The 19,238-nt window shown below is 52.6% G+C and overlaps 1 protein-coding gene across 2 annotated transcripts in view; it reads left to right on the forward strand.

The window, feature by feature from the left end:
- cenpq (centromere protein Q) overlaps nt 1–19,238 on the forward strand; it is a 72,769-nt gene that overhangs the window by 43,735 nt on the left and 9,796 nt on the right. For both annotated transcript variants that reach the window (XM_085975864.1, XM_085975865.1), the window contains exon 6: nt 13,645–13,774. In XM_085975864.1, the coding sequence (XP_085831990.1) occupies nt 13,645–13,774 (130 nt within the window). The remainder of the gene's footprint in view (nt 1–13,644; nt 13,775–19,238) is intronic.

Genomic DNA, 19,238 nt, shown 5'->3' on the forward strand with positions numbered 1-19,238 from the left:
TTCCACCAATTGCACAGTTTCTCTCTCTCCCCCTCATGATTTTGAACACCTCTATCAAATCTCCTCTCAACCTTCTCTGCTCTAAAGAGAACAACCCCAGCTTCTCTAGTCTGTCGACGTAACTGAAGTCCCTCATCCCTGGAATCATTCTCGTCAATCTTTTCTGCACTCTCTCTAAGGCACGAGCAAACCCCTGTGCGATGACATTGGTTCCGGCCCTGTCGAGGTGCAACCCGTCCGGCCCACCTCCCCCAGAACCAGTCCCGATGTCCCAGGAATCTGAAGCCCTCCTGCCTGCACCATCTCTCCAGCCACGCATTCACCTGCTCTATCCTCCTATTTCTATACTCACTAGCTCGTGGCACAGGGAGTAATCCAGAGATTACTACCTTTTGAGGTCCTGATTTTTTAATCTCTTTCCTAACTCCCTAAAATCTACCTGCAGGACCTCATCCCTTTTTCTGCCTATATCGTTGGTACCGATATGGACCACGACCTCTCGCTGTTCACCCTCCCCCCTCAGAATGTTCTGCAGCCGCTCAGTGACACCTGGAATCACGTCTGTGGCCACAGAAACGCCTGTCTGTTCCCCTAACTGTCGAATCCCCTACAACTATTGCCTCCCCGATCGTCCTCTTCCCCCCACCCACCACCATACAGCTGAGCCACCTGTGGGGCCGTGGACTTGACTCTGGCTGCACTCCCCTGAGGAACCATCGCCCTCACCAGTACTCAGTACTGAATACTGGTTGGAGAGTGAGATGCACTCAGGGGACTCCTGCACTACCTGCCTGGTCCTCCTCTTCTGTCTGACGGTCACCCATTCCCTCTCTGCCTGCACACTCTCACGCTGCGGGGTGACCACCTCCTGAAACGTGCTGTCCACGAAGCTCTCAGCCTCTCGGAGGCACCGCAGTGACGTCAGGTGCTGCTCAACCTTCGAAACCCGGAGCTCGAGCTCCTCCAGCTGACGACACTTCCTGCACACGTGGTTGTCGAGGACACAGGAAGTGTCCTGGAGTTCCCACATGGCACAGGATGTGCATTCTGCAGGACTGAGGTGCCCTGCCATGCCTCTATTTATTTGACTATCAGCTAACTTACAGAAACTTACAGTTGGGCCTACCTTTCTCTCCAGGCGCTTCTCTCGCTCTCTTAGTTATGTCTTTATTCACACGATTATTTATAGTTATATTAGTTAGTTTATCTAGTTAAGTTAGAGAGAATAAAACGCTAATACTCACTCACCAATCACCTACCTGCAGTCCTGTGACGTCACTCCTTGCCTTTGCTGTTTTGCAATTCGGCGGATTTGTATATGCCTTCTCCAGTGCCGACTCCTCTCAGGTCCGCTGTCCTCGGCCTCCCGCACACTCTATCCTCTGCCTTCTCCAGTGCCGACTCCTTTCAGGTCTGCTGTCCTCGGCCTCCCGCGCTCTTTATCCTCGGCCTTCTCCGGGACTACCGACTCCTTTCAGGTCCGCTGTCCTCGGCCTCCCGCGCTCTCTATCCTCTGCCTTCTCCGGGGCTCCCGACTCCTTTCAGGCCCGCTGTCCTCGGCCTCCCGCGCTCTTTATCCTCTGCCTTCTCCGGGACTACCGACTCCTTTCAGGTCCGCTGTCCTCGGCCTCCCGCGCTCTCTATTCTCTGCCTTCTCCGGTGCCGACTCCTTTCAGGTCCGCTGTCCTCGGCCTCCCGCGCTCTCTATCCTCTGCCTTCTCCGGGACTGCCGACTCCTTTCAGGTCCGCTGTCCTCGGCCTCCCGCGCTCTCTATCCTCTGCCTTCTCCGGTGCCGACTCCTTTCAGGTCCGCTGTCCTCGGCCTCCCGCGCTCTTTATCCTCTGCCTTCTCCGGTCCCGACACCTCGCAGGCCCGCTGTCCTCGGCCTCCCGCGCTCTTTATCCTCGGCCTTCTCCGGTGCCGACACCTCGCATGTCCGCTGTCCTCGGCCTCCCGCGCTCTTTATCCTCTGCCTTCTCCAGTGCCGACTCCTTTCAGGTCCGCTGTCCTCGGCCTCCCGCGCTCTCTATCCTCTGCCTTCTCCAGTGCCGACTCCTTTCAGGTCTGCTGTCCTCGCCTCCCGCGCTCTTTATTCTCTGCCTTCTCCAGTGCTGACTCCTTTCAGGTCCGCTGTCCTCGGCCTCCCACGCTCTTTATCCTCTGCCTTCTCCGGTGCCGACTCCTTTCAGGTCCGCTGTCCTCGGCCTCCCGCGCTCTTTATCCTCAGCCTTCTCCAGTGCCGACTCCTTTCAGGTCCGCTGTCCTCGGCCTCCCACGCTCTTTATCCTCGGCCTTCTCCAGTGCCGACTCCTTTCAGGTCCGCTGTCCTCGCCTCCCGCGCTCTTTATTCTCTGCCTTCTCCAGTGCCGACTCCTTTCAGGTCCGCTGTCCTCGGCCTCCCACGCTCTTTATCCTCTGCCTTCTCCGGTGCCGACTCCTTTCAGGTCCGCTGTCCTCGGCCTCCCGCGCTCTTTATCCTCAGCCTTCTCCAGTGCCGACTCCTTTCAGGTCCGCTGTCCTCGGCCTCCCACGCTCTTTATCCTCGGCCTTCTCCAGTGCCGACTCCTTTCAGGTCCGCTGTCCTCGCCTCCCGCGCTCTTTATTCTCTGCCTTCTCCAGTGCCGACTCCTTTCAGGTCCACTGTCCTCGGCCTCCCACGCTCTTTATCCTCGGCCTTCTCCAGTGCCGACTCCTTTCAGGTCCGCTGTCCTCGGCCTCCCGCGCTCTCTATCCTCTGCCTTCTCCAGTGCCGACTCCTTTCAGGTCTGCTGTCCTCGCCTCCCGCGCTCTTTATTCTCTGCCTTCTCCAGTGCCGACTCCTTTCAGGTCCGCTGTCCTCGGCCTCCCGCGCACTTTATCCTCTGCCTTCTCCAGTGCCGACTCCTTTCAGGTCCGCTGTCCTCGGCCTCCCGCGCTCTCTATCCTCTGCCTTCTCCGGTGCTGACTCCTTTCAGGTCCGCTGTCCTCGGCCTCCCGCGCTCTCTATCCTCTGCCTTCTCCGGTGCTGACTCCTTTCAGGTCCGCTGTCCTCGGCCTCCCGCGCTCTCTATCCTCTGCCTTCTCCGGTGCTGACTCCTTTCAGGTCCGCTGTCCTCGGCCTCCCGCGCTCTCTATCCTCTGCCTTCTCCAGTGCCGACTCCTTTCAGGTCCGCTGTCCTCGGCCTCCCGCGCACTTTATCCTCTGCCTTCTCCGGTGCTGACTCCTTTCAGGTCCGCTGTCCTCGGCCTCCCGCGCTCTTTATTCTCTGCCTTCTCCGGTGCCGACTCCTTTCAGGTCCGCTGTCCTCGGCCTCCCGCGCACTTTATCCTCTGCCTTCTCCGGTGCTGACTCCTTTCAGGTCCGCTGTCCTCGGCCTCCCGCGCTCTTTATTCTCTGCCTTCTCCGGTGCCGACTCCTTTCAGGTCCGCTGTCCTCGGCCTCCCGCACTCTCTATCCTCTGCCTTCTCCGGGGCTACCGACTCCTTTCAGGTCCGCTGTCCTCGGCCTCCCGCGCTCTTTATCCTCAGCCTTCTCCAGTGCCGACTCCTTTCAGGTCCGCTGTCCTCGCCTCCCGCGCTCTTTATCCTCAGCCTTCTCCAGTGCCGACTCCTTTCAGGTCCGCTGTCCTCGGCCTCCCGCGCTCTCTATCCTCTGCCTTCTCCAGTGCCGACTCCTTTCAGGTCCGCTGTCCTCGGCCTCCCGCGCTCTCTATCCTCTGCCTTCTCCGGTGCTGACTCCTTTCAGGTCCGCTGTCCTCGGCCTCCCGCGCTCTTTATCCTCTGCCTTCTCTGGTGCCGACTCCTTTCAGGTCCGCTGTCCTCGGCCTCCCGCGCTCTTTATCCTCGGCCTTCTCCAGTGCCGACTCCTTTCAGGTCCGATGCCCTCGGCCTCCCGCGCTCTTTATTCTCTGCCTTCTCTGGTGCCGACTCCTTTCAGGTCCGCTGTCCTCGGCCTCCCGCGCTCTCTATCCTCTGCCTTCTCTGGTGCTGCCGACTCCTTTCAGGTCCGCTGTCCTCGGCCTCCTGCGCTCTTTATCCTCTGCCTTCTCCAGTGCCGACTCCTTTCAGGTCCGATGCCCTCGGCCTCCCGCGCTCTTTATTCTCTGCCTTCTCTGGTGCCGACTCCTCTCAGGTCCGCTGTCCTCGGCCTCCCGCGCTCTTTATTCTCTGCCTTCTCTGGTGCCGACTCCTTTCAGGTCCGCTGCCCTCAGCCTCCCGCGCTCTCTATCCTCTGCCTTCTCCGGGACTGCCGACTCCTTTCAGGTCCGCTGTCCTCGGCCTCCCGCGCTCTCTATCCTCTGCCTTCTCCGGTGCCGACTCCTTTCAGGTCCGCTGTCCTCGGCCTCCCGCGCTCTCTATCCTCTGCCTTCTCCGGGGCTGCCGACTCCTTTCAGGTCCGCTGTCCTCGGCCTCCCGCGCTCTTTATCCTCAGCCTTCTCCAGTGCCGACTCCTTTCAGGTCCGCTGTCCTCGGCCTCCCGCGCTCTTTATCCTCTGCCTTCTCCGGTGCCGACTCCTTTCAGGTCCGCTGTCCTCGGCCTCCCGCGCTCTCTATCCTCTGCCTTCTCCAGTGCCGACTCCTTTCAGGTCCGCTGTCCTCGGCCTCCCGCGCTCTCTATCCTCTGCCTTCTCCGGGCCTGCCGACTCCTTTCAGGTCCGCTGTCCTCGGCCTCCCGCTCTCTTTATCCTCTGCCTTCTCCGGTGCCGACTCCTCTCAGGTCCGCTGTCCTCGGCCTCCCGCGCTCTTTGCCCTCTGCCTTCTCTGGGGCTGCCGACTCCTTTCAGGTCCGCTGTCCTCGGCCTCCCGCGCTCTTTATCCTCTGCCTTCTCCAGTGCCGACTCCTTTCAGGTCCGCTGTCCTCGGCCTCCCGCGCTCTCTATCCTCTGCCTTCTCCGGTGCTCCCGACTCCTCTCAGGTCCGCTGTCCTCGGCCTCCCGCGCTCTCTATCCTCTGCCTTCTCCGGTGCTCCCGACTCCTTTCAGGTCCGCTGTCCTCGGCCTCCCGCGCTCTTTATACCCTGCCTTCTCCAGTGCCGACTCCTTTCAGGTCCGCTGTCCTCGGCCTCCCGCGCTCTCTATCCTCTGCCTTCTCCAGTGCCGACTCCTTTCAGGTCCGCTGTCCTCGGCCTCCCGCGCTCTCTATCCTCTGCCTTCTCCGGGGCTGCCAACTCCTTTCAGGTCCGCTGTCCTCGGCCTCCCGCGCTCTCTATCCTCTGCCTTCTCCGGGGCTGCCAACTCCTTTCAGGTCCGCTGTCCTCGGCCTCCCGCGCTCTCTATCCTCTGCCTTCTCCGGGACTACCGACTCCTTTCAGGTCCGCTGTCCTCGGCCTCCCGCACTCTTTATCCTCTGCCTTCTGTCGAAGTTTCGACTGTTCAATAAGACTCTGTGAAACAAAGTGATCGTCAAAGGCAGACTTTATTTAATTACTTGCTAGCAAGGGGAGCCTCACGTAGGCAATGGCTATCGTGAGTTCTCCGAATACATGGACAAAAACACCTCTTTTTATACACAAAGATCAAAACCTTTTATCACATGGTATAGTATTGAGAGACACAATTAATAACATTAAAAAGAGATGAGTAAGGAATGTTTAAGGTCAACAAGAAGATGACTAAAGGGTCAGCAGAGCCTCGGTGTCTTAAGATAAGGTTAGCCAATAGATAATCAAAAGTCAAGATGCAGGAATACCTTTAGATAAAGTTAATTAATTTTATACAATGGAGACGGTTTGTCTCTCACTTTGGTTCTGGACATTCATATGAATGTTTACAGTACATGTCCTTCGGTTATCATTAATTTGTTCTGCTAAGCTTATCTTGTTTATGGAACTGTCTAGCCTGCAAGCTACAAAGGAGTCACATCCTCTTCCTTAAACCGCTTCCTAATATGGGCCTGCCTGTTTCCCCTTATTTTGTACTGTGTGAAGCCATTTTGGCCTGCTGAACGTTCCAGACTCCATTTTAATATAACAGAGTATGTGTGCTTATTTTATACTAATATGTGTGGATATATATATCTATGCTAATGCACTTCTACACTTCTCCGGGACTGCCGACTCCTTTCAGGTCCGCTGTCCTCGGCCTCCCGCGCTCTTTATCCTCTGCCTTCTCCGGTGCCGACTCCTTTCAGGTCCGCTGTCCTCGGCCTCCCGCGCTCTTTATTCTCTGCCTTCTCTGGTGCCGACTCCTCTCAGGTCCGCTGTCCTCGGCCTCCCGCGCTCTTTATTCTCTGCCTTCTCTGGTGCCGACTCCTCTCAGGTCCGCTGTCCTCAGCCTCCCGCGCTCTTTATCCTCGGCCTTCTCCGGTGCCGACTCCTTTCAGGTCCGCTGTCCTCGGCCTCCCGCGCTCTCTATCCTCTGCCTTCTCTGGTGCCGACTCCTTTCAGGTCCGCTGTCCTCAGCCTCCCGCGCTCTTTATCCTCGGCCTTCTCCGGTGCCGACTCCTTTCAGGTCCGCTGTCCTCAGCCTCCCGCGCTCTTTATCCTCGGCCTTCTCCGGTGCCGACTCCTTTCAGGTCCGCTGTCCTCGGCCTCCCGCGCTCTCTATCCTCTGCCTTCTCTGGTGCCGACTCCTTTCAGGTCTGCTGTCCTCAGCCTCCCGCGCTCTTTATCCTCGGCCTTCTCCGGTGCCGACTCCTTTCAGGTCCGCTGTCCTCAGCCTCCCGCGCTCTTTATCCTCGGCCTTCTCCGGTGCCGACTCCTTTCAGGTCCGCTGTCCTCGGCCTCCCGCGCTCTTTATCCTCTGCCTTCTCCGGGGCTCCCGACTCCTTTCAGGTCCGCTGTCCTCGGCCTCCCGCGCTCTTTATTCTCTGCCTTCTCCGGTGCCGACTCCTTTCAGGTCCGCTGTCCTCGGCCTCCCGCGCTCTTTATCCTCTGCCTTCTCTGGGACTACCGACTCCTTTCAGGTCCGCTGTCCTCGGCCTCCCGCGCTCTTTATCCTCGGCCTTCTCCGGGACTACCGACTCCATTCAGGTCCGCTGTCCTCGGCCTCCCGCGCTCTTTATCCTCGGCCTTCTCCGGGACTACCGACTCCTTTCAGGTCCGCTGTCCTCGGTCTCCCGTGCCCTTTATCCTCTGCCTTCTCCGGGACTACCGACTCCTTTCAGGTCTGCTGTCCTCGCCTCCCGCGCTCTCTATCCTCTGCCTTCTCTGGTGCCGACTCCTTTCAGGTCCGCTGTCCTCGGCCTCCCGCGCTCTTTATCCTCGGCCTTCTCTGGTGCCGACTCCTTTCAGGTCCGCTGTCCTCGGCCTCCCGCGCTCTCTATCCTCTGCCTTCTCTGGTGCCGACTCCTTTCAGGTCCGCTGTCCTCGGCCTCCCGCGCTCTCTATCCTCTGCCTTCTCCGGTGCCGACTCCTTTCAGGTCCGCTGTCCTCGGCCTCCCGCGCTCTCTATCCTCGGCCTTCTCCGGTGCCGACTCCTTTCAGGTCCGCTGTCCTCGGCCTCCCGCGCTCTCTATCCTCTGCCTTCTCTGGTGCCGACTCCTTTCAGGTCCGCTGTCCTCGGCCTCCCGCGCTCTCTATCCTCTGCCTTCTCCGGGACTACCGACTCCTTTCAGGTCCGCTGTCCTCGGCCTCCCGCGCTCTCTATCCTCTGCCTTCTCTGGTGCCGACTCCTTTCAGGTCCGCTGTCCTCGGCCTCCCGCGCTCTTTATTCTCTGCCTTCTCCGGTGCCGACTCCTTTCAGGTCTGCTGTCCTCGGCCTCCCGCGCTCTTTATCCTCTGCCTTCTCCGGTGCCGACTCCTTTCAGGTCCGCTGTCCTCGGCCTCCCGCGCTCTCTATCCTCTGCCTTCTCCAGTGCCGACTCCTTTCAGGTCCGCTGTCCTCGGCCTCCCGCGCTCTTTGCCCTCTGCCTTCTCCAGTGCCGACTCCTTTCAGGTCCGCTGTCCTCGGCCTCCCGCGCTCTTTATCCTCTGCCTTCTCCGGGGCTCCCGACTCCTTTCAGGTCCGCTGTCCTCGGCCTCCCGCGCTCTTCATCCTCTGCCTTCTCCGGGACTGCCGACTCATTTCAGGTCCCAAAACTGAGATCTATTAATCTCAGTTTTGACATTTTCACTTGACCCCAGCATCGACAGCGTTTTGGGGGAGAGAGTTCCAGATTTCCACTGCCCTTTGTATGAAGTAGTGCTTCCTGACATATCCCCTGAATGGCTCTAATTTTAAGGCTATGCCCCCTTGTTCTGGACCAAACACATCTTCCCCTCCCATCAGTTCAGCATTCCAAAGGCACCATTCCCTCCGCGGCACCATAGTCCACTCCTCAATCACCTGCGACACCCCCTACCCTTCGCCCGGCACCTTCCCGTGCAAGCGCAGGAGATGCAACACCTGCCCTTTTATCTCCTCACTTCCCACTGTCCAGGGCCCCAAACACCCCTTCCAGGTGAAACAGCGATTTACTTGTACTTCTTGCAATTTGGTACACAGGTACAACCCTGGTAATCCGGCACCCTCGGGACCAGGCCGGAGCCGGACCACTGAAAATTCCGAACCACTGAAGGTGTCGAAAGTCACCACAAACACCGCCAGCACCTGCTCCTCCTCTTCCTGCTGCTGCCCTCCCTGTGCCCCCGCCGCCCACGGGCTGCTCGGGCTCGGGCTCCATCGCTCCGCCGAGCCGTCGTTGATGCTGCGCGGCGGTCCCGGGACCCGAGCCGGACCCATCCCAGGGAGGGAATGTGACAGCAGGACCTTCCTCGTGCCGGACCACTGAAGGTGCCGGACCTTCGGGTGCCGGATTACCGGGGTTGTACCTGTACTGTATTCGCTGCTCACGATGCGGTCTCCTCTACACTGGGGAGACCAAACGCAGATTGGGTGACCACTTTGCGGAACACCTCCGTTCAGTCCGCCAGCGTGATCCCGAGCTTCCGGTCGCCTGTCACACTAACTCTCCGCTCCGCTCCCACTCTGACCTCTCTGTTCTCGGCCTCCTACACTGTTTCAATGAAGCTCGAGGAACAGCACCTCACCTTTCGATTCGGCACTTTACAGCCTTCCTGATTCAACACTGAGTTCAACTATTTCAGACAATAACCTCTGCCCCCATTTTTTCAGGCGGCAGCTGCTGATGATTCTGATAGTCCCATTTACACCTCTTCTAGACCATCTTTTGTGTCTTTACTTGCCCCATTACCATCTCCTTTTGCCTCACACCATCGTTCCTTTGCCATTTAATCTCTCCTGCCTTCCACCCTGTCACAGACCATCCCTTTGTTCTTTCTTTCCCTCCCACCTCCCCCTTTCCCTACCCCTGCACCTGCTTAACACCTGTTACATCTCGAACTTTTTCCAGTTCTGACGAAGGGTCATCGACCTGAAACGTTAACTCTGTTTCCCTCTCCACGGATGCTGCCTGGCCTGCTGAGTATTTCCAGCATTTTCTGTTTTTAATCCAGATTTCCAGCATCCGCAGTATTTTGCTTTTGTGCCTCCTTTCAATCCCTGGACGGGTACAGCTGTGGGCAGCAACCTTTGTTCATATCTGCTCAATTTTGGGCTGACGGAAATGACCCGTGAAACCCAACTGGCTCTCTTCAGGGAAACTTCCCGCCCTCACCCAGCCTGGTCTGTGTGGCTTAGGAACAGGAGGAGGCTTGTTCCGTTATTTAGTCACAGAGTCATAACGGCACAGAAGGAGGCCATTCGGCCCATCGAGTCCGTGCCGGCTCTCTGTGGAGCAATCCAGTCAGTCCCATTCCCCCGCTCGATCCCTGTAGCCCTGCACGTTTATTTCCCTCAAGTGTCTTTCCAGTCTCCCCTTGAAAACATCGAGTGTCTCCGCTTCCACCACTTCTGTCGGCAGCGAGTTCCAGGTCCTCACCACTCGCTGCGTAAAAAAGTTTTTCCTCACATTCCCCTCCCAGCTTCTTCTTCTTATCGTGTCCACGGACAGTCTATACATAGCCCAGCCAGAACGGGACACATTTTTGCGCCTTGTTGTTGAATTCGGCAAGACCTGCAACAGTGCAAGGTTCCTCTAACGATGGGCATTGCAGGAGATGTTGCATAGTCTGTGCCTCAGTTCCACATTCACAAGTTGTCGGGCTGGTTGAATATCCCCACTTCCAGGTTGCCCAGTTGCAATTAGCTCCTGGGGGAAGGCTTTCATCAAGTAAAATTTCCCTCGCTGGGGGTTGTTCAAGACTGGCGAGCCGGTCTTTCCACAAGGCGATGCGGGCTTCAGATGAGCTTGATTGTAATGGAACAACACTGTTCATGAAGGACTTTCTTGACTTTAGGCAGCTGTGTGTAGGTATATGACAATGCAGAGGGTGTCTCTCATCTGATGTTTGACGGAGTCGTTCTTTCTTGCTGGCTATCGTTCTTCTTATCAGGAGGAGCGATACCCGCCAGGATATATAGGCTGTTGGTGTTTGTTGGTTTTAAGCAACCTGTGATAAATCGGCAGCTTGCATTCAGAACGGCATCCATCTTCTTGGCATGAGTAGACCTTTCCCATGCAGGGCAGGCGTATTCGGCAGTGGAATAGCAAAGAGCAAGTGCACTGGTTCGCAATGTTTTCGGGCTTGTTCCCCATCTTGTGTTAGTGAGCTTATTCAGGATGTTGTTTCGTACGCTCACTTTTGCCTTTGTCTTCTCGATGTGGTTCTTGAAGGTGAGGCATCGGTCAAGGGTGACTCCTAAGTAGATAGGGTGCTCGCAATGCGTCAGTGTTGCTCCACACCAGGTTACTTTCAACTGGCGTTTGGCTTCACGGTTTCTGAGGTGGAATGCACAAACTAGCGTCTTTGATGGGTTTGCGCGAAGGTGGTTTTCTTCATAGTAGGATTTTAGTCCCTCCAAGGCCTCAGAAAGCGTTTTCTCCACGGTGTTAAAATCAGTGCTTTGGGCAGTGACACATAAGTCATCAGCATATATAAAATGGCGTGTGACACCGTCTATCAGTTGGTCATTTGTGTAGATGTTGTACAGCAGCGGTGCAAGCACGCTTCCCTGAGGAAGACCATTCTTCTGAATACGCGACCTGCTGCGCTTCCCACCTAGTTCAACAAAGAACCAGCTCTGTTAAGTGAATATCTTTTGCCATCTCTAGAATCTTGCAGAGGGAGACGTCTATGGTTCACTGTATCGTATGCTGCTGACAGGTCTACAAAAACAGCACCTGTTACCATCCCTTGCTCAAAACCATCTTCGATGTGTTGTGTGAGGTTGAGCAGTTGGCTTGTTGTTGATTTGCCGGGGCGGAAACCTGCTTGCTCCGAAATGATCTTCTCATCTACAGTTGGTGCTATCCTATTGAGTATCAGGCATTCAAACAGCTTATAGGTGTGGCAAAGCAGTGAAATTGGCCGAAATCTCTTAGGATCTGAGGGATCTTTTCCAGGCTTTAATAGTGCTATTACATGTGCCTTCTTCCAGATATTAGGTAGATTGTGTGTTGCCAGACAGTGGTTGAACAATTGTAGGAGCCATTTCTTTGCTTTCTGTCCAAAATGCTTTATCTGCTATGTTGTCAAGACCAATTGCTTTCCCGTGTTTTAGACTAGATGTACCAGTTTCCAGCTCTTCCATGGTGAATGGTCTAGTGAAGCCAGGATCATCGCTGTACTTCTTCCTATCTAGTTGTGCCCTTGGTTGTTTCTTGTTGATTTTTCCATTTAGGAGCAACTGGTGTGTAACTTGGCTAGCAGACACATTTGGATGTTGGGCAGCTTTCTTGGGATCACCTCCAAGTTTGTGTATGAGAGACCATGCCTTCTTGCTGTTTTTTGTAAGATCTGTTGTCTCTATCAAGGTGTTCCAGGTGTTTTGACGTTCTTGAGAGATACTTAACATCACCCTCTCATCGGTAGATATTGTTTCCTATGAGAAGGGGTCAGATTCAAACATTGAGACCTACTCCCAGTAGAGTTCAGCATTCTCCTTGGTGAGACCAGGGATGTAGTGTACTCTGCAACCTCGGGGGATCTTCCTTCTAGCTGTTTTTTGGACAGCTTTTGCAAAGAGGTTGTAGTGCTCAGGTAGTAGTTTAATGCGTTTAACCTTGCGGTCAAGTGTTCGTGTAAAACCGTTCCAATCGGCCTTCTTGAAGTTGAAGCGCCTTTTGAATGGTACGACGGTTGGTAACACTGCTGCATTTACCTGGATGCCAATAGGACGGTGTTGTGTCTGTGGTATTGGGTCTGTGACAAACTTCTTGCAGAGGCCAGCGATGTCGTTGCTGGCAATGGCAAGATCTGGATTATATCTACACTTCCAGCGGGCACTGTGGAAGGAGGCTGGCAATTTAGGATCGTGGATGAGACTAAGCTGGTTAGCGCCCATCCATTCTTCGACTGCTTCTCCATCGTTGTTAGTCTCCTTGTACCCCCATTGGGTACTGTGGCTATTAAAGTCTCCAATGATGATCTGTGGTTTATTGTGCAGGTTGGGTACAGGGTCAGAGAAGCTGAAGTCTGTGCCAGGTGGCTTGTACACTGAGGTCACTACTACTTTGCTCAGCTCTACGGTAAGAATTTCGATGTTGTCCTCCTCTGTTTTAGAAGTGGCTTCTACAACTGAACCAGCTCTAACAAATACAGCACTGCCTTATTGTCGATGAGGTCTTTCAATAGCCAGGACCATTCCTGGTATTTTTGGGCGGTTGTTCTCACTTCCTCTATGTGTCTCCTGCAGGCAGAGGACATCACACTCCAACTCATTGCATAATGTAGCGAGGATGTTTGGTTTAGCTACAGAGAACCCTTCAACGTTAGCAGATATAACAGTCAATGCCGGTCTTGAAAAAGACCCGTGTTTCTGACATCGACGACTACTTCCGTCTTCAGGCATGCTGTGCGCGGTGGTGGTAGAATTGGTTGAAACAGGGCTGCGACGTGAACGCTTCTACCTTGACCCCCCCTCCCAGCTGATCTGTGACCTAACTCCATACACCCGCCTTTGCCCATATCCCTTAATACCTTTGGTTAATAAAAATCTATCAATCTCAGATTTAAAATTAACAATTGATCTAGCATCAACTGCTGTTTGCAGCAGAGAGTTCCAAACTTCTAACCCCCTTTGTGTGTAGAAATGTTTCCTCGCTTCACTCCTGAAAGGTCTGGCTCTAATTTTTAGACTCTGCCCCTCAGTCCTAGACACCCCAACCAGCGGAAATAGTTTCTCTCTATCTCTCCTATCAGTTCCCCTTAATATCTTGAAAACTTTGATCAGATCACCCCTTAATCTTCTAAATTCTAGGGAATACAATCCTAGTTTGTGTAATCTCTCCTCGTAACTTAACCCTTGGAGTCCGGGTATCATTCTGGTAAACCTGCGCTGCCCTCCCTCCGAGGCCAATATATCCTTCCTAAGGTGTGGTGCCCAGAACTGCTCACAGTGCTCCAGGTGTGGTGGAACCAGGGCTTTGTATAGCTGTGGCTGACTCGCAATGCCAGTGAAGTACTTTTTGAAGTGTAGTCACTGCTGTAATGTAGGAAATTGCTACGTTCAAGAAGAAGGCTCACTCTGACCGCCTGTGGGGCAATTAAGGATGGGCACGTCCTGAGAACACATTAAAAAGAAAGACTGTTGAAAGCTCCCTTCGAGACGAAAGACCAGTCTTAACCTCAGTCAACACCAGGGCGCTTGAGTCCAGAGCGAAACCCCCCAAGCATTAGGGCATTTTCACACCAGGCGATTAAAATTCTTGCCTTTTGTTTCCAGGTTTCTGGATCGATGTTCCTCCATCAAAGCTCCTGTGAGCAAACTGAAGGATTTAAAAAACTTCAAGAAGTCTTGTGCATTACAGAAAGAACACCTAAGAGAAGATGAGGCCGCCCTGCAAATCTTGCAGGTATTCCAGTCCAACACAACTCACCCACCCAGGCGTTAACCGTGATAGAAAGCAGTGGTGGGGGGGCCGAGCCTCAATCGTTTATCCAATTGCTTTTTGAAAGTTACTGTTGAATCTGCTTCCATCGCCCTTTCAATCAGTGTGTTCCAGATCACAACAACTTGCTCACTATCGGGTCTTTTCTTTTCAAGAGAAAAGAGACCCAGTCTGTTCAATCTTTCCTGATAAGTATAACCTTGCAGTTCTGGTACCATCCTTGTAAATCTTATTTGCAGCTTTTCCAGTGTCTCTATGTCCATTTTTTAATATGGCGCCCAGAACTGTACGCTGTACTCCCAAGAGTCAGAGTTATAGAGCACAGAAAGAGGCCCTTCGGCCCATCGTGTCCACGCCGGCCATCAAGCTCTGTCTATTCTAATCCCATTTTCCAGCATTTGGTCCGTAGCCTTGTATGCTATGGCATTTCAAATGCTCATCTAAATGCTTCTTGAATGTTGTGAGGGTTCCTGCCTCTCCCACCCTTTCAGGCAGTGAGTTCCAGATTCCAACCACCCTCTGGGTGAAAAAAATTCCCCTCAAATCCCCTCTAAACCCCCTACCATTTACTTTAAATCCGTGCCCCCTGGTTTTTGACCCCTCTGCCAAGGGAAACAGTTCCTTTCTATCCACTTTATCTATGTCCCTCATAATTTTATACACCTCAATAAGGTCTCCCCTCAACCTCCTCTGTTCCAAGGAAAACAGACCCAGCCTATCCAGTCTTTCCTCAGAGCTAAGATTCTCTACTCCCAGCAACATCCTTGTAAATCTCCTCTGTACCCTCTCTAGTGCAATCACATCTTTCCTGTAATGTGGTGACCAGAACTGCACGCAGTACTCTTGCTGAGGCCTAACTAGTGTTTTATACAGTTCAAGCATAACCTCCCTGCTCTTGTATTCTATGCCTCGGCTAATAAAGGCAAGCATTCCATATGCCTTCTTAACCACTTTATCTATGCCCCTCATAATTTTGTACACCTCAATCAGGTCCCCCCTCAGCCTTCTCTGCTGTAAGGAAAACAACCCCAGCCTGTCCAGTCTCTCTCCATAGCTGAAGCGCTCCAGCCCAGGTAACATCCTGGTGAATCTCCTCTGCACCCTCTCCAATGCAATCACATCCTTCCTATAGTGTGGTGACCAGAACTGCACACAGTACTCCAGCTGTGGCCTAACTAGCGTTTTGTACAGCTCCATCATAACCTCCCTGCTCTTGCCTTCATTAGCCGAGGCATAGAATATAAGTATCCCATATGCCTTTTTAACCACCTTATCTACCTGTCCTGCTGCCTTCAGGGATCTGTGTACATGCACACCAAGGTCCCTCTGATCCTCTGTCCTTCCTAGTGTCCTACCATTCATTGTGTATTCTATATACACAGGTGCTATATAAATGCAAGTTGCTGCCATTGTAGTAGATTTGCCACTGCAGGAAGTAATTGAAAATGGGACGTAAAAACATACGAAATAGGAGCAGGAGTCGGCCATTCGGCCCTTTGGGCTTGCTCCACCATTCAATAAGATCATGGCTGACCTTCTACCTCAAGTCCACTTTCCCACCCGATCCCCATATCCCCTGATTCTCTTGGTGTTCAAAAATCTATCGCTCTCTGTCTTGAATGTACTCAACAACTGAGCCTCCACAGCCCTCTGGGGTGGAGAATTCCAAAGATTCACCGCCCTCCGAGTGAAGAGATTCCTCCTCATCTCAGTCCTAAATGGCCGACCCCTTATTCTGAGACTGTGACCCCTGGTTCTAGACTCCCCAGCCCGGGGAAACACCCTCTCTACATCTACCCTGTCCAGCCCTGTAAGAATTTTATACGTTTCAATGAGATCTCCTCTCATTCTTCTAAACTCTAGGGAATATAGACCGAGACTCCTCAGAGGACAATGCCCTCATCCCGGGAATCAGTCCAGTGAAACTTTGTTGTCGCCACTCTATGGCAAGTATATCCTTCCTGAGGTCGTTTGGATCAATTGGGAAAAATAGCTTTTTTAAAATCTTCCTTTATGCCAACTTGGATTTCAAATCAAAGTGATGTACGTAGGCTGGTGCTCCATTTCATCAGCATTGCCATTTCACGATACATGCCAGGGTTATACAAGGCCCTTTATCCCCAATCCTTCAGTGTGTTATCGCTCTATTACCGATCCCTCTGTGTGTTATCCCTCTATTCCCGATCCTTCAGTGTGTTATCGCTCTATTCCCGATCCCTCTGTGTGTTATCCCTCTATTCCCGATCCCTCAAGTGTGTTATCATAGAAACATAGAAGATAGGAGCAGGAGTAGGCCATTCGGCCCCTCGAGCCTGCTCCGCCATTCAATGAGATCATGGCTGATCATCCAAATTCAGTACCCTGTTCCTGCTTTCTCCCCATATCCCTTGATCCCTTTAGCCGTAAGAAATATAGCTAACTCCTTCTTGACTATATTTAATGAATTGGCCTCAACTGCCTTCTGTGGTAGAGAATTCCACAGGTTCACCACTCTCTGGGTGAATAAATTCCTCCTCATCTCTGTCCTAAATGGCTTACCCCTTATCCTTAGACTGTGACCCCTGGTTCTGGACTCCCCGACCATCGGGAACATCCTTCCTGCATCTAGTCTGTCTAGCCCTGTTAGAATTTTATAAGTTTCAATGAGATCCCCTCTCATTCTTCTAAACTCCAGTGAGTATAAGCCCAATCGACCCAATCTCTCCTCATACGTCATTCCTGCCATCCCAGGTATCAGTCTGGTGAATCTTCACTGCACTCCCTCCATGGCAAGAACATCCTTCCTCAGATAAGGCGACCAAAACTGCACACAATACTCAAGGTGTGGTCTCACCAAGGCCCTGTACAACTGCAGCAAGACATCCTTGTTCCTGTACTCGAATCCTCTCGCTACGAAGGCCAACATACCATTTGCCTTCTTAACCGCCTGCTGCACCTGCATGCTTACCTTCAGCGACTGGTGCACAAGGACACCCAGGTCTCGTTGCAGTTCCCCTTCTCCCAATCTATTGCCATTCAGATAATCTGCCTTCCTGTTTTTGCCACCAAAGTGGATAACCTCCCATTTATCCACATTATACTGCATCTGCCCAATCACCCAACCTATCCAAATCATACTGGAGTTTCTCGGCATCCTCCTCACAGCACACACGCCCACCCAGCTTTGTGTCATCTGCAAACTTGGAGATATTACATCTAGTTCACTCGTCTAGATCATTAATATATATTGTGAATAGCTGGGGTCCTAGCACCGATCCCTGCGGTACCCCACTAGTCACTGCCTGCCACTCGGAAAAAGACCCATTTATTCCAACTCTTTGCTTCCTGTCTGCTAACCAGTTCTCTATCCAAGTCAGTACCTTGCCCCCAATCCCATGTGCTTTAACTTTACACGCTAGTCTCTTATGCGGGACCTTATCGAAAGCCTTCTGAAAGTCCAAATACACCACATCCACTGGTTCTCCCTTATCTATTCTACCAGTTACATCCTTAAAAATATCCAGTAGATTAGTCAAGCACGATTTACATTTTGTAAATCCATGTTGACTTTGTCCGATCCATTCACTGTTTTCCAAGTGCTCTGCTATTACATCTTTTATAATGGTCTCTAGCATTTTCCCCACTACCGATGTCAGGCTTACCGGTCTATAATTCCCCGCTTTCTCTCTACCACCTTTTTTGAACAGTGGGGTAACATTAGCTACCCTCCAATCCATGGGAACTGTTCCAGAGTCTATAGAATTTTGGAAGATGACCAGCAATGCATCTACTATTTCTAGGGCCACTTCCTTAAGTACCCTAGGATGCAGATTATCAGGCCCTGGGAATTTATCAGCCTTCAATCCCGTCAATTTCGCTAACACCATTTCCCTACAAATACTGATTTCATTCAGTTCCTCCCTCTATGTTCCCCGACATCTCTGGGAGGTTATTTGTGTCCTCCTTTGTGAAGATAGAACCAAAGTATGTATTTAATTGGTCTGCCATTTCTTTGTTCCCCATTATAGATTCCCCTGATTCTGACTGCAAGGGACCTACGCTTGACTTCACCAATCTTTTTCTCTTCACATATCTATAGAAGCTTTTACAGTCAGTTTTTATGTTCACTGAAAGCTTACTCTCATATTCTATTTCCCCCCCTCTTAATTAATCCCTTTGTCCTCCTTTGCTGAATCCTAAACTGCTCCCAATCCTCAGGTTTGCTGCTTTCCCGATCCCTCGGTGTGTTATCGCGCTATTCCCGATCCCTCAGTGTGTTATCCCTCTATTCCCGATCCCTCGGTGTGTTATCCCTCTATTCCCGATCCCTCGGTGTGTTATCGCCCTATTCCCGATCCCTCGGTGTGTTATCCCTCTATTCCCGATCCCTCAGTGTGTTATCCCTCTATTCCCGATCCTTCAGTGTGCTATCCCTCTATTCCCGATCCCTCAGTGTGTTAACACTCTATTCCCGATCCCTCAGTGTGTTAACACTCTGTTCCCGATCCCTCAGTGTGTTATCGTGCTATTCCCGATCCCTCAGTGTGTTAACACTCTATTCCCGATCCCTCAGTGTGTTAACACTCTATTCCCGATCCCTCGGTGTGTTATCCCTCTATTCCCGATCCCTCAGTGTGTTAACACTCTATTCCCGATCCCTCAGTGTGTTAACACTCTATTCCCGATCCCTCAGTGTGTTAACACTCTATTCCCGATCCCTCGGTGTGTTATCCCTCTATTCCCGATCCCTCAGTGTGTTAACACTCTATTCCCGATCCCTCAGTGTGTTAACACTCTATTCCCGAACCCTCAGTGTGTTATCGCTCTATTCCCGATCCCTCAGTGTGTTAACCCTCTATTCCCGATCCCTCAGTGTGTTAACACTCTATTCCCGATCCCTCAGTGTGTTATCGCTCTATTCCCGATCCCTCAGTGTGTTATCGCTCTATTCCCGATCCCTCAGTGTGTTAACACTCTATTCCCGATCCCTCAGTGTGTTATCGCTCTATTCCCGATCCCTCAGTGTGTTAACACTCTATTCCCGATCCCTCAGTGTGTTATCGTGCTATTCCCGATCCCTCAGTGTGTTAACACTCTATTCCCGATCCCTCAGTGTGTTAACACTCTATTCCCGATCCCTCGGTGTGTTATCCCTCTATTCCCGATCCCTCAGTGTGTTAACACTCTATTCCCGATCCCTCAGTGTGTTATCGCTCTATTCCCGATCCCTCAGTGTGTTAACCCTCTATTCCCGATCCCTCAGTGTGTTAACACTCTATTCCCGATCCCTCAGTGTGTTATCGCTCTATTCCCGATCCCTCAGTGTGTTATCGCTCTATTCCCGATCCCTCAGTGTGTTATCGCTCTATTCCCGATCCCTCAGTGTGTTATCCCTCTATTCCCGATCCCTCAGTGTGTTAACACTCTGTTCCCGATCCCTCAGTGTGTT

This window comes from Somniosus microcephalus, unplaced genomic scaffold (genome assembly GCF_052327205.1).
Source record: "Somniosus microcephalus isolate GS21.2 unplaced genomic scaffold, FLI_Smic_1.0 unresolved_chr2, whole genome shotgun sequence".
In the NCBI taxonomy this organism is placed as follows: Eukaryota; Metazoa; Chordata; class Chondrichthyes; order Squaliformes; family Somniosidae; genus Somniosus; species Somniosus microcephalus.